We start from the raw sequence: 15,508 nt of genomic DNA, 5'->3' as shown, positions 1-15,508 counted from the left end.
CTGATTATCAAAGTTTTTAGCATCTATTAGCTGTATTTATCCCTGAAAACTCATTTATTCAGGGAAGCCTATCCCACACCCACATAACTGTCCCTGAGCCACCCCCATCAAATCATTCTTTGCAGCTATTACCTTTTGTACCACCACCCCCTCCCTTTAGAAGGTAAGCTCTACGAGCAGGGCCCTCCTGTACCTTCTGTATTGAACTCTACTGTAATTGTGTTGTCCCCCTCTACATTGTAAAGCGCTGCGTAAACTGTTGGCGCTATATAAATCTCGAATAATAATAATAATAGTTTATGGTCAAAATGTAAAAATTCTCTATTCATTTCCACATTGTACTTCAAATGTTTCTAGCAGACTCCTATTAATCTCAACACTCTTGAAGTTTGCAAACTTACTTTGTGAAAATCCCACACATGTACTTCCTTGGATTCTGGGACACGTAGTCACTATACCCAGTGATTTGGCACTGCTGTGTGTCACACATTTCACAGAGCACGCCTTCTGACCTACAGGAGGTGCTGAGAGGCGGAGTTTCAGGAGGCGGAGTCTGTACAGGAATCACCACTTGCAAGCAGCAAGGTACCATGGGATATGTAGTCCTTAGAGATGGAGGAGAAGCTGCCAAGCATGCAGGAAGTACAGGAAGTTGCGGAAAGAGGCGGCCAGGAGACAGGCGGCACTCACAACATTAAAGTGGTTGTAAACCCTTACAGACCACTTTGTGCTACAGGTAAGCCTATAATAAAGGCTTACCTGTAGCTACCCTGGATATCTCCTAAACCTGCACGGTTTAGGAGATATCCCCTGTATTTGCATGCGCTGACGTCATCGGCACATGCGCACTGACACAAACTGAAGCAATGGCATGTATGTGCCGTTGCTTCAGTGAGTGTGCAGTTACCGCGCGCATGCGCGGGAGTGACGTCATCGCGGCTCCGGCCAATCACAGCGCCAGAGCCGCAATACCCAGAAGTAACCCCTGGGAGTAATGTTGGCCGCCGGAGCGGTGTACGGGCACCGCAGCGAGGGCTTCGATCTCAGGTCATTATGGCTTTGTCTTGCAGGTGTTTTTTTTTGTAAAGTGGGTTTAGAACCACTTTAAGGGCCAGTTCACACCATAGAAACGCAGTCCAGGTGCGTTCCAAATGCTTTTCTGCATGCGCGTTTTTCATGCGTTGTTGATGCACTTTGATGCATTTTTGATGCAGTCCAGTGCATTTTTTTCCCCCTTTCTTAACCTTCAGTGCTAGTTCACACCAGATGCAGTTCCGTGCGCTTTTTTTCTGTACTAAAAATGCATGCACGGTGTTTTCCATGTATTCCACTGGCTCTAGTTCACAGCAGTGCAGTCAGTTTCCCGTGCAAAAGAAAAAAAAAAAAAAGTAGAGCGTGCTGCATTTTTTTTCCTGCACAGAACTGTACTGGAACCTAGCAAATTGTATCAAAAACGCACTGGAACTGCGTGTGGTGTGAACTGTAAGCAAAAACTGATCCGGAACATATCCGCAGTGCATTTTTGCGGGTTCCAGTGCGTTTTTGGTGTGTTCCGGTGCGTTCCAGTGCGTTTTTGATGCTTTTTACTGCGTTCCAGTACAGGAAAAGTGCAGCATATGTTGTACTTTTTTCTGGAACTGCAAGCACTGGTGGGAACGATGCCTTTGAAAACCATATAACTGACTTTCGATGCGTTTTTGATACAGAAAAAAAAAAGCGGACTGGACTGCATGTGGTGTGAACTGGCCTTTAAGGAGATTTTTCATGTAAACATATTGGATTGTCAAATATAACTATTGTTTGTATATTTATTACAATGCTGATGTTATAAAATGAAAGTGTATGCTGTGACTATAGATCACATTTGGGACTCGTTTACACTAGCAGCAAGGAATGCCTCTCCTCTGGAAAATGATCCACAATTTGATTGCTTTTCAGATGCATTTGTCAGGCAGCGAGGAGGTGATATGTTGCCTCCTCACCACTTGTTTTAACCTCCTAAATGCCGCAGAAAGATGTCACAACCGTGTGCATTGCATGTGGTTGTGAGGCAGTTGCAGCACAGACCCATTTCCTTAAATCGGTAGTGTTTGACGATTGGGAGTACCCGAATGTGACGGGGGCCACCACTGCCACAGCCACTAAGCAAAGCAGGATGTCTACACTCCTGGTTGTTATCTTTGCAGCATACGGGGGAGTGGTTGGGGGAACACTATGCTGCACCAAATGCAATGCAAATAGGCCTAAGTGAACCTAAACTCCACCCCAATCCATCTTATCAATCAACTGTTTTGCACATAACGGTAGATTTCTGGATATCCGTCAGACATACAGCACGTATTCTAGTGACCTTCCAGTCAAAATTAGTTTAGGGGTTGCAGCCACCATTTCCCTAAAGTTTTCCTTAAAGTGGTTCTAAAGGCAGAAGGTTTTTTTTACCTTATTGCATTCGGTTTTGTAAGGTAAAAAACCTTCTGCATGTAGTTCCAAACCCCCCCTTATACTTACCTGAGCCCGATCTCGATCCAGTGATGTGCAAAAGAGCAGACTCTCTCCCTCCTCATTGGCTCAGAGACAGCTGCAGAAGCCATTGGCTCCGGCTGCTGTCAATCAAAGCCAGCGACGAGGGAGAGGGGTCAAGTCCCGGTTTCAATAAACAAACAGCGAGCCTATAGCAGGTGTCTTGGGAACACTCCGAAAGGGGGGAGGGGTCGAGGAGTCAGGAGCGGCAGAAGAAGAGGATCGGGGCTGCTGTGCAAAACTTTTACACAGAGCAGGCAAGTATAACGTTTGTTATTTTACAGAAAAAAAAATACGTTTATACCCCTTTCACACTGCATTTTTATTTATGCATTTAAATATAGCGACTTTAAAGTGCCTGAAAACTGCATTGCTTTCACACTGGCGCGGTTTGCTTGCGGGACGGGAAAGAAAAGTCCTGCAAGCAGCATCTTTGGGCCGGTTTGGGAGCGCTGTATACACTGCTCCTAAACCGCCCCTGCCCATTGGAATGAATAGGCATGAAAATTGCCTGAAAATTGCTTTGGAAGCGCCGCAACACGGGTGCTTTTAACCCCCCGCTAGCGGCCGAAGAAAGGGTTAAAAGCGTCCGTGTTGCGGCGCTTCCGAAGCAATTTTCAGGAAAAGCACAGATAAAACGATGATAAAGCGTCGCTTTACAGCCAAAGCGGCTGCGGCTCAGTGTGAAAGCAGTCTAAGAATCACTTTAAATTTTGCTCATAAAAGTAGATTGTTGCATAAAGTATCAGGCGTTTGTGCAGCATCAGGGAGCCGCCGGGTACTCTCTCTTTTTCCTCACCTCATCAGGAGAGTCGATTTTCTTAACATGCATCTTCCGCAACACATCATAAGCAGTGCGCAGCGCCCTCACTTTGGAGTGGCAGACTTTAACGTAGGCGGGCAGGCAGATGAACCACAAGCCGTAGCAATGCCTCAGCAGACATCTGGACCACATCTGGGGGATGGACGAGTACTGCTTGGCTATTTTATGAGCTGACTTGATCTCCTGCAAAAAAAGGTTAAAAAACAGCAGCTGTTTCATCTCTACACACACAAACTTAAAACAGGACCACCCAAATCTGACTGGCTCACTAATAAAAAAAAGCTGTATAGAGATAAAAGGGGAGGTGTTGCCCATAGCAGCCAGTTAGATTTGATGGTTATTTTTAATATAAATCTAAAAAAGTCAAATCACTACGAGCGCACTAATGATTCTCTTTCAACTAGTATGTACATCTTACTAGTACGCAGTTTATTTCAGGTACTTGTAAAGCGCCGCCAATTTACGCAGCAATATATATATATATATATATATATATATATATATATATATATATATATATATATATATATATATATATATATCTCACATGGGAAAGACACATGATTTGAGGGATGTACCCTAAATAAATACAATATGGGAAATGTTCCCCCCCAGGAGGGTTTTTAGGCAGCAAGGTTAATAATATCAGGGAATTAATAAGTTAAAAGAAAATTCTTTATTGAAGAATTGGCATAGTATAGACATATAGCAGTTAAAATGTAAGCTCTGGTAAGGAGATAGAATACTATTCCAAATACAGAAAATGCAAACACAAGATTATGTACAGCATCACATATTAGAGAGTCTGTCGTATATAAAATTTCCGACGCGTTTCGACCTACAAGTTCACGGTCTTCCTCAGGGAATAGGTTTTCAGTTCAAAAAATTAAATTTTAACATTTCAAATCTCAAATTGTTAGTAAACTGTTTCGGTTAAGAAAATGTAGGGTATAGTTACCAATAGAGGGTATAAATAGGGGGGATCTCCTAGCCAGAATGCTAACCTTTCCCATATCATATTAATATAATATATATGTATTCACATCAGTCCCTGCCCCCAAGGAGCTTACAATATAAGGTCCCTAACTCACATAACATACACATACTAGGACCAATTTAGACAGGAGCCAATCGAACTACCAGCATGTCTTTGGAATGTGGGAGGAAACTGGAGTACCCAGAGGAAACCCAGGCAGGCACAGGGAGAACATGCAAACTCCAGGAAGGTAGTGACGTGGTTGGGATTCAAACCAAGGACTGCAAGGCGAAAATGCTAAGCACTTAGGTACTGTGTTGTCATAAAGCTGGCGGGGGGGGGTACAATACCATATTGGGAACATTGCCTGTATCCGTGCAGCGGCTGTGTCCCAGTACACATGAATGGGATTGACATTCACTAAACACCTGTGCATCCCGCGTGGGCAAAGGCGTCCCTTTGCGTGGATGTACGCATAAGTATGCCAATGCGAATGAGGCCCAAGTGTATGTGTCCATCTCTTCTACTTATTTTGATATCAAGCAAACCTGCGTCTATGCATTTATATCCTATGACTAGAATATATTGGGAGTTCAGTAACCCCTTTTCAAGGCATAAAAACAGCATCGTTACACATAAATATAAGATGCCACACTCCTGGCAGCTTGAGTAATACAATAAGTCCAAATACAGCCTCAGCCTGGGCTCCTCCCAAGCCACATCCTTACTGGCGCGTTTCGCCCCTCCCACTGGGTCTAGTCATAGAGGACCTCTGGCTGTCAGAAGTGCGGCGTCTCTTATATTTAGCTTTACACAATGGACCTGGATAAGCACCTTAGATGCCGGCACCCACATACAGTGGATCACCAGACCTGTAGTGAAGCTCCATGTCCTCTATTGGGGTCACCATGATTGAGACACCTCACACACTCTCCACAAACCTGGAATATTGTGATGAAATATCAGTTGACTAAATAAACTACAAAAATGTGTTTTGTTTTTGTTTTGTTTTTTTAGACATCACTGAATTAACACCATTTGATTTATTTAAAAAAAAAAAAAAAAAAAAAAAAAAAAAAAAGAGACAACATTTGATAGATTGATATTTTACCTGTTTTGTTCTCCTGAACATTGGAGATGGGCTGCTGGGAGCTGAGACTTTAGGGAAAAGTCTTTGGTTTTTCAGGAGCCCATCCGGAGTATCAAAAAGATCCAAGGTGAGGACAGGAAAACCATTGTAACTAAAGGAAATGAAATTAAAAAAAAAAAATTGGTTAGCACTGCCGAGCTTGCATCACCAAGATCATGGGATCAATCTATGTGGAGACTTAGATCAGACCCACGTAAAGATGGGCAGAGTGTCAGAGTACACTACCCCACCCAAACCAGAAAATATACCAGCAGATTAAATGTCTTCTCTTTGAATTTGGTGCTGGACTGTGTATGCCCAAGTGACCGTACAACTGTTCCTCAGGGAGGATCAAATAGGAACAGTTCACAACAACAGAGGGAACTAAAGGCAAATTGGGGAAATATGGGACTTTTCAGGTGTATGGACACAAATACACAAATATTTTGTATAAAAAAAAAAAATTTGTTACAAAAATGTATTTAATTACAAATTTTTTTTTAAGATTAAAAACATACTGTACAGTCATATGTCATTAATCACGTATGTTTTTCAACATGTTTCTCCTATTCAGTCTCCTTCAGGAATATAGGCGAAACATGTTGAATAACATATGCCTGTACAATATATATATATATATATATATATATATATATATATATATATATATATATATATATATATATATATATATATATATATATATATATATATATATTTATTATCTCATTTTTTCCCTACTACTGACTTGTTTCTATATGTATATAAAATACTTTTTCTTCTTTTTTTCGCCTAGCGCTGCTAAGTGTAAGAGAAGGATAAGAGGATAAGTGTCTGCTCCAGAGCCTACACATATAAAAAAAAGTCAGTAGTAGAGAAGGAAAGAAATAAAAAAAATATCCACACTACTTTCAAGTGAGGAAACATTTGACATACATAAACATATTTCTCTCTCTCACAAAACATTGCAATGAAAAAATGCTGCTGTTTTGACCGATCTTTTCTGCAAGATCCGTGAATGCTTCTATACTAGTATTATAAAAAAAATATAAATAATATTATATATATATATATATATATATATATTATTTTTTTCTATGACACCCCCCCCCCCCCCCCCCCAACTACGGTCTTCATTTTTATGTATATCCTTAAATATTGCTTAAAACCTTGATCAAACCCTAAGGATCTCTTTACCTATAATTGACTAACCCCAGAAATCCTTCACAGACTCTCTTTAAACTCTCTGCATGGGTGCATTTTATTAATTTTACTCATTTCACACAAAAAAAGACACGCAACCAGACGTTAGCAGTGATATAAAATTACAAAAGTGAACTGGTTAAAAGAAAAAAAAAAAAAAAAAAAAAAAAAAAAAAAAAAAAAAAAAAAAAAGGTATTCAAGAAGCTGAGCTACCAACAAAACAAAACCCCACCGATCTCAGCTTGCATTAAAAAAAAACTAAACTAACAAAGCACTCAAAAAAAAAAAGAAAGAAAAAAACGTAAAAGCTGGCAGGGATTGCACATGTCACTGCACTGCCATGAACCCAGTTATTATAGTGAAATCTTGGCAGTCACACACACGATGTGCTAATATTTTCCCGGAATTGCCAGGCAGTGAACCATAATTCCCGGTCTGATAAAGAAGACCACCTACAAGGCCTTTTCTAACACAAAGACTGTGTAGATCCTTCCAAATGTATTCTCAGAACTTCTAATCCAAAAGGCGTTTCCCAAACACTACAGAAGTCACTTAGAAGTTCCGGATTTAAAAACAAATAAAGATATATACTCACCCTCTGCACAAAGACCACTGATCGCTCATTTCTCAGACTTCTGCCCCTCCAGCACTCACTGGAGCACCAGGCTTTGGAGGGGTGGAAGCGGCTGGCTCAGGCTCTCAGTGGCGTGCTTAGAGGATGAGCCAGCTGCCAGTCAGGGTTCTAGGTGGATCCCGATATTAAAATCAGGGTCCCTTCAGAGCCTTGACAATCCAATGCTGCATTTGTCCCCCGCCACTTCCAAGACTGACGACTGCTCAGTTCTCGGTCTTCAGAGAACAGTAACTGACAATCACCGCCTCTCTGCACTACCCCTCCAGCACTCACTGGAGCACCGGGCTGTGGAGGGTCAAGGAGCGGCTGGCTCAGGCTCTCAGCAGAGACTGAGCCAGCTGCCAGTTAGAGCTGCCTCTGGGTGGGTCCCGGCATTCAAATCTAGACCAGCTGAATATTAGGTCACAGGAGTGGAGAACTAAGCTCCTGTTAGGGAGTTTTATCCTCTCTTTTTGTCTGGTAACCGTTATCCGAGAGAGTGAAAGAAAATCCCAAATTCCGGGTTGTCAACAGAACTGGAATAAAGGGGAGATCATCCAATGGGGACACTAGTTCTGGTAAAAAACATTGATTCCCTCACTTTTAAGGAATCTCCACTTACTTCCTGTTGTGGTTATGGAAGTGATGGCAAAATTTCCCCAATGGGATACAGATGGCAAAAAAGAGAATTTGCCTACATTACATCATATATGAGGAAAGATTAGAGGAACGGAGATTATTCTCTCTTGGGAAGGAGATTAAGGGGGGATATGAACAACATGTACAAAAAAATAAGGGGGGATATGATCTCCATGTATAAATACATAAGGGGGGGGATACGATCACCATGTATAAATAATAACTCAACTTGGTGTTGAGTTATTCAGTTTAACCACTTAAAGCGGGGGTTCCCATTTTAAAAACAAAATTAAAAGTCAGCAGCTACAAATACTGCAGCTGCTGACTTTTAATAAATCGGACACTTACCTGTCCCAGGGTCCAGCAATGCGGGGGATAGAAGCTCAGCTCGTCTCCCCCTCTGTTCGGCAGCGCTGGCATTGCAACTGTGGGCGCCGCGTGCTGTGATTGACCGCTCAGTCATCTGGGACCTGTAATGTGTCCCAGATGATTGACAAGAGGGAGGGGGCAGAGCTGAGCCCTTCCTGTGTCGAGGGGAAGTGATGTCACCAGCGCAGGCACTGAAGTAGGCAGACTACGAGGGATCCCCTAGCAACAGCCATTTAGAGGTGAGTAAAAAAAAAAAAATTTTTACAAAAGTTTTTTTTTTTATTTTTTTTATTTTTTCAGTGGAACACCACTTTAAGAAGCGGAAGGATACACCCCCTTAATGACCAGGCCATTTTTTGCGATACGTCACTGCGTTGCTTTGACAATTTCGCGGTCGAGCAACATTGTACCTAAACAAAATTGACATCCTTTTTTTTTTCTCACAAATAGAGATTTCTTTTGGTGGTATTTGCTCACCTCTGCGGTTTTTATTTTTTGCGCTATAAACAAAAAAAAGACCGACAATTTTGAAAAAAAAAAACGTTTTTTAATCGCAAAAATTAAAAAATATAAAGAAAAAAAATTTCTTCATCAGTTGAGGCCAATATGTATTTCTTCTGCATATTTTTGGTAAAAAATAAATAAATCTAAATCGCCATAAGCGTATGTTGATTGGTTTGTGCAAAAGTTATAGCATCTACAAAATAGGGAATAGATTTATGGTATTTTTTTATTATTAATTTTTTTTTTTTTAGCAATGGCGGTGATCAGCAATTTTTAGCGGGACTGAGACATTGCGGTGGGCAGATCAGACACTTCGGACACTTATTTGGGACCATTGACATTTATACAGCGATCAGAGCTAAAAATAGCCACTGATTACTCTATAAAGGTCACTGGCAGGGAAGGGGTTAACACTAGGGGGCGATCAAGGGGTTGCGTGTTCCCTAGGGAGGTGTTTTTAACTGTATGAGGAGTGTACTGACAGGGAGTAGAGAGATCGCTGTTCCTGGTCACTAGGAATACCAGATCTCTCTCTACTTCCCTGACAGAACGGAGATCTGTCTGTTTACATTGATAGATCCACGTTCTGGCTCTCCCTGGAATGATTGCGGGTCGCCGGCGGACGTTGCGGGCGCCAGCCACGTGCATGTGCTCCAGCGTTGCGCGGGCCACCTACAGCTCTTAAAGCGGCCGATGTACACCTACGACGATTCGTGCAACCGTGCCAACCTGCCACAGTATAACTGTGGCGGCTGGTCGGCAAGCGGTCAAGGTCATCACAGAGGACAAGGGGGCACTCTTTACGTCTGCAGAAAAAGAGATTTCATCTCTAAATACGGAAAGGTTTCTTCACAGTAAGAGCTGTGAAAATGTGGAATAGACTCCCTCCAGAGGTGGTTCTGGTGAGCTCAGTAGATAAAAGGCCTGGATTCTTTCTAGGTGTACATAACATAACTGGATACTAACTATTATAGGTAAAGTTGATCCAGGGAATACCCAAATTGCCTCTCGGGGGGGATCAGGAAGGAATTTTTTCCCCTGCTGTAGCAAAAATTGGATCATGTTTTGCTGGGGTTTTTCGCCTTCCTCTGGATCAACTGTGGGTATAGGATTGTGTATATGGGATTGTATGGTTGTGTTTTTTTATTGGTTGAACTAGATTTTATTTATTTCAGTTACTTATATAGCGCCATCAATTTACGCAGCGCTTTACACATACATTGTACATTCACATCGGTCCCTACCCTCAAGGAGCTTACAATCTAAGGTCCCTAACTCACATTTATACATACTAGGGACAATTTAGAGAGGATCCAATTAACCTACCAGCATGTCTTTGGAGTGTGGGAGGAAACCGGAGTACCCGGAGGAAACCCACGCAGACACAGGGAGAACATGCAAACTCCAGGCAGGTAGTGTCGTGGTTGGGATCCGAACCAGCGACCCTTCTTACTGCTAGACGAAAAACTAGATGGACTTGTGTCTTTTTTCAACCCAACTATGTAACTATATATGAACGCCCCCAACTGGAATGCACGTAGACTCTTCTGAAGGCAATTGCCAACATACAGATCATTTGACATAAGCTTTTGCTTCTGACCTGTATTTCTTTGGGTGCTCCTCTCCATTGGGTAAGTGAGGAATCTCTGGTGGGGTTATAAACACTGTGTGCTCGCTCTTGTGGGATTCATCCAATTCTATGAGACGCATCTCTCCAGACTTGTCCACGTCTACCTGAAGGCAGAAAGGAAGAAGAAAAAAGGATTAAACAAATAGAACAAGTGGCACAACAACAAAACATTCAGGTTACATTGGCATGGGCAGGTAGTGCCGGTGGGAATGACAGCGGCAGGAATCTGTGCATTGCAATGACAACACTTGGTGTGTGTCCAGTTCTAAATCACCGCAGGTAAATCACTGGCTATGCAGACATGCCACCAACGAAGTGTACAAGGCTCGGCAGCCACTGCTAGCCACTGGTGGCTGATACTACTGCAGGAATCAGCAAATTCCCTGCTGTTATCTGCACTGGTGGCAGTCACCCATGCAAATGTCGCCTTAAAGTGGTTGGACGGCGGCTGGCAGCAAGCGGCTAAAATATATTTTGTATAGATTTAATTTCTCCTATGAAGTACAGGGTTAGCATCATCAGGTCACAGAGCTTAGGGTCTCACAAAAAAAAAAAAAAAAAAAAAAAAAAAAAAAAAATAGGACACATGCCACTGGTTGAGCTTGATGGACTTGTGTTTTCTTTTCATTCTGACTAGGTAACTATGGTGGCACATACTATGGCTAGAGAACTGCAAAGCTTGGCCTCCATAGTGATCTTACACCTAACGATTGCCAATATAGTGCACCAGGTTTAACATACACTATTTGACCTAACGTACGTGGACAGTCCTTCAAAGCAGTGTTTCTCAACTCCAGTCCTCAAGGCACCCCAACAGGTCATGTTTTCAGGTTGTATTTTGCATGGGTGATTTGCTCAGTTTCACTGCCTTAATAATTACCACAGCTGTTTAATCTGAGTGAAATCCTGAAAACATGACCTGTTGGGGTGCCTTGAGGACTGGAGTTGAGAAACACTGCTTCAAACTATTAAGTTTAGGTGTAGAGAGCCAGGTCTATAAAGACATGGCTTGTTGAGTATGGAGTGGTGGAACTCAAACAGTCAGCACAAAGTCCTGACCTTAACTCTACTGAACACTTCTGGGGTGAATTGAAATGCCCATTGCTAGCCAAGTCTGCTTACTAGATCAGTACCTAACTTTACAAATACTCTTTTGGCCCCTTTCACACGGGCTGGATTTGTTTTTGCTCATCTCCTGCTGAACTGAGCAGCGTGGGTGGAAGACAGGTCCTGCTCCTTTTATGCAGAGCATACACGGACACTGCCCACTCTGCTCTGTGGGCAGCCAGATGAAAATGGACTGGCTTTCCGTTTACACCTGGCTGCCCGCTAAACAGATCAGCTGGAGGGGAACAGACCGCCCTCCTGTCCCGTTCCCCCCCCCCCCCCCCCCCCCCCCCAGAACGGCCCCAGAGATAGCCGGGTGTAAATGTACACAAGTCCGTTTACATCTGGCGCTCCACAGAGGAGAATGGTGGGTCCAAACGGGTCCGGCTGAAAAACGGACAGCTGGACCCGATCGGATCTCTCGTGTGAACGGGGCCTTTGGCTTAATAAAGTACAAAATCCCACAGATGCAATGCAAATGTTGTGGAAAGCCTTTTTGAAAAGAGTGGAAGCTGTTACAACCACAAAGGGGAACTAAATTCAGATTACTGCCCATGGTCAAAGAATGGGATGTCCAACAAGCTTACATACAGGGGTTGGACAAAATTTTGGAAACACTACATAATTTGCAGGTGTGAAAGTGATAACATGTTTCGCGTTGAAACTGGAAGTGATGTAACATTCTTTTGCTTCCACGGTGCGATGAGACACCAAGCCAACATGTGGGAAGCCTCACTTTCCTCATTCACCGATTGCACTGCCAGTAATACAGAGTGATGTAAGAGCTTACCGAGCGTCAAAGAGGGCAAATTGTTTGTGCCGTTTAGTTGGCGCCTCTCTGACTGAAGTTGCCAATTTATTTGCGGTGTCGTGAAGTACAGTATCAAAGGTTATGATGGCATACACAGTTTCCGGGAAAACGTCGCCTGATAAGCATAAGCGCGGGCGGACATGGTTAACTGACCGAAAGAGACTAAACTACATTGCACAGGATTGCAATTCAGATTTTTGCATGACGAGTGGTATTCGATTCCATTATCCACCATCCAAGACTTATATTTGTCAAGTCTCTTAAGAATTTCAGGCCGTCTTGGATGCCAAAGGCATTTTGGGTAATGATTTTGTTCTTTTACCGTACTTGTTTCCATAATTTTGTCCAACCGCTGTAGAAGTGATGGTCCACACTTTTGGTCTTATAATGTATGACTTAACCTAAGTCCACCGTTAGGAGCTCAAGTGAACATTTGGAAGCTACAATGCCTACAGGATTGTATATTTTTCAGCTTTGTAGAAGACATATTTATTATGGTAGTGCATAGAAGGTTGGGTACATTGGGAATCTTTCTAAACAATGGAAGGCCAGCGAGCTTGTGGATACTATAAAGGCAGCCTCTCTCAACCAGAGCTCCTTGGAACTCCAGGGTTCCTCCAGAAGTTGCTAGGGGTTCCAATTTCTGCCTCTCAGATAAGAAACCGATCTGCAACAGGGGGGGGGGGGGTGGGGGGTGGGATTCTTACCAATGACCACAAATGTAAGGAATATTCTTCCCAGTGACCATAATGCTTATGAAATGTGAGCTATAGAAGGTTTTAGCAGAGGTTCCCTAAAACCCACAACGTTACTTCAAGGGTTCCTCCAAGGAAGATAGGCGGGAATGCAATGACCACATCACAATCCTTCACAGCAGTGTAGTTTGATGACACAGGCAGCCAACAGAGTGAACAGATCCAGTATTTTCACATCACTGTTAATTTTTTTTTTTTATCATGGAATTCAAAAATTAACAAACATATTAATGTTTAGCAACTCAAAATATTGTGGGATGCACACCACAAATGGAAAAAAAAAAAAAATTATCCACTTGCGGACTGCCCGCCGTAGCCGTACAGTGGACGCTTTAAGGAGTATAGGGGGCGCGTCCCTAAGGAGCCGATGCACATGCCCGGCGGCTGTGATGTCCACCGGGCACCCGCGATCGCTCCTGACAGAGTGAGAGCGGGGATATGTGTGTGTAAACACACAAATCCCCGTTCTGTCAGAGGTGAGGAGACTGATCTGTTGTTCCTAGTATACAGGAACAACGATCGGTCTCCTCCCCAAGTCAGTCCCATCTCCTCCCAGTTAGAACACACACTGAGGGGAACACATTTAACCCCTTGATCGCCCCCTAGTGTTAACCCCTTCCCTGCCAGTGACATTTATACAGTAATCAGTGCATTTTTATAGCACTGATCGCTGTATAAATGTCAATGGTCCCAAAAATTTGTCAAATGTGTCCAATCTGTCCGCCGCAGTCCCGATAAAAATCGCACATCTCCGCCATTACTAGTAAAAAAAAAAATAAAAATAAGAGTGCCATAAATCTATCCCCTATTTTGTAGACGCTATGACTTTTGCGCAAACCAATCAATATACGCTTATTGCATTTTTTTTACCAATAATATGTAGAAGAATACATATCGACCTAAAACTGATGAAGACATTTTTTTGTTTTTTTGTTTTTTTGGGATATTATAGCAAAAACTAAAAAATAGTGTTTTTTTCAAAATTGTCACTTTTTTTGTTTATAGCGCAAAAAGTAAAAACTGCAGAGTTGATCAAATACCACCAAAAGAAAGCTCTATTTGTGGGAAAAAAAGGACAAATTTTGTTTGGGGTACCGCGTCGCACGACCGCGCAACTGTCCGTTAAAGCCGTGCAGCACTGTATCGCAAAAAATGGCCTGGTCAGGAAGTGGGTAAATCCTTCCGGGGCTGAAGTGGTTAAAATGGTTGTAAAACACAAACTTAGTTGGCTCCGAGTCTTCCAAAGCAAATCTATGGGGTTGTCATTTACTAAAACTGCATGGTGCAAAATCTGGTGCAGCTCTGCATAGTAACCAATCAGCTTCCAGGTTTTATTATCAAAGCTAAATTGAGCGAGCTGAAGCTAGAAGCGGATTGGCTACCAAGCACAGCAGCACCAGATTCTGAGTACTCCAGTTTTAATAGATCTCCCCCCTATATGACAACTTGGTTTCACTACATCCTGCCTGTGGGGCTTGCCTTCACAACAAAATAGCCAGCATGTCATAAGAAAATCACAATGAAAGCTGCTATATTGTTTTATAATTCTAAAGCAAAATGGCACTCAGCAGGGAAGAGCTGTAGCTGACTTATTAACTCTGTTGGTCTGAATATAAAAACACATTTGTATAATAATAGGGCGAAAAAAAAAAAGATCTATGCTGCTGGATGATTTAGCGGTAAAGAAAGGTTTAACAAAATAATTACTACGGGCTTTAAAAAGAAATGACTATTTACGCACTAAAACCTATCATAGTACCTAAGAGCAGCAATTTAGCAATTGGAAGTACAAGTAAAACCTTGAATTGAGAGAATAATTTGTTCCATTAACATGCTTGTAATCCAAAGCACTTGTATATCAAAATGAATTTCCCCATAAGAAATTATGGAAACCCAAATGATTTGTTCCACAACCATTTATTCATAAGTCCTTCAGTTTATAGTCCATATAAAAAGATTATAGCAATGTGATCAGGTTGTGTAACCATAAAATGTCCATCCACAAATGGAAGAATCCACAAGGGGATTAGAAGCAAAATCCAGCAGGAGCTCCAGAGTATAAAAGAGAAGAGAGGCGCCTCTAAGTGTAGCAATATGGTTACATTTAATGAAGGTACAACATTTAGCAACTCACATGGTTGATGATTAAAAGAGGCACATCTAAGTATGCAGGTATCCGGGGTAAAGCTGTCCACATAGACCGTCCTCCACACCGCCGGCTCTCATCGCTGTCGGTCTGCAATCGTGACCGGGAGACTACCGTACAGTAGAGCGATTGAACAAACCGTGGAGCGCAGCATGGAAAGGACGACACCGATGGCGGTGAGGAGGACGGTCTATGTGAACAGCTTGACCCCGGATCCCTGCATACTTAGATGTGCCTCTTTTAATCATCAACCATGTGAGTTGCTAAATGTTGTACCTTCAT

General features: G+C 42.5%; 1 protein-coding gene across 1 annotated transcript in view; it reads right to left on the bottom strand.

Annotated features, from left to right (window-relative positions):
- The window catches only part of LOC141131235 (C-myc promoter-binding protein-like), a gene marked incomplete in the record, with an annotated part of 198,952 nt that overhangs the window by 54,310 nt on the left and 129,134 nt on the right, over positions 1 to 15,508 (bottom strand). Inside the window, 3 exon segments of the mRNA XM_073618313.1 lie at positions 3,320 to 3,526; positions 5,431 to 5,560; positions 10,378 to 10,511. Of these exon segments, the coding sequence (XP_073474414.1) occupies positions 3,320 to 3,526; positions 5,431 to 5,560; positions 10,378 to 10,511 (471 nt within the window).

The sequence above is a fragment of the Aquarana catesbeiana genome, linkage group LG03 (assembly GCF_042186555.1).
Source record: "Aquarana catesbeiana isolate 2022-GZ linkage group LG03, ASM4218655v1, whole genome shotgun sequence".
Classification (NCBI taxonomy): domain Eukaryota; kingdom Metazoa; phylum Chordata; class Amphibia; order Anura; family Ranidae; genus Aquarana; species Aquarana catesbeiana.
The sequence above is the reverse complement of the archived record's forward strand: the minus strand, read 5'-3'. Positions and strand labels throughout refer to the sequence as shown.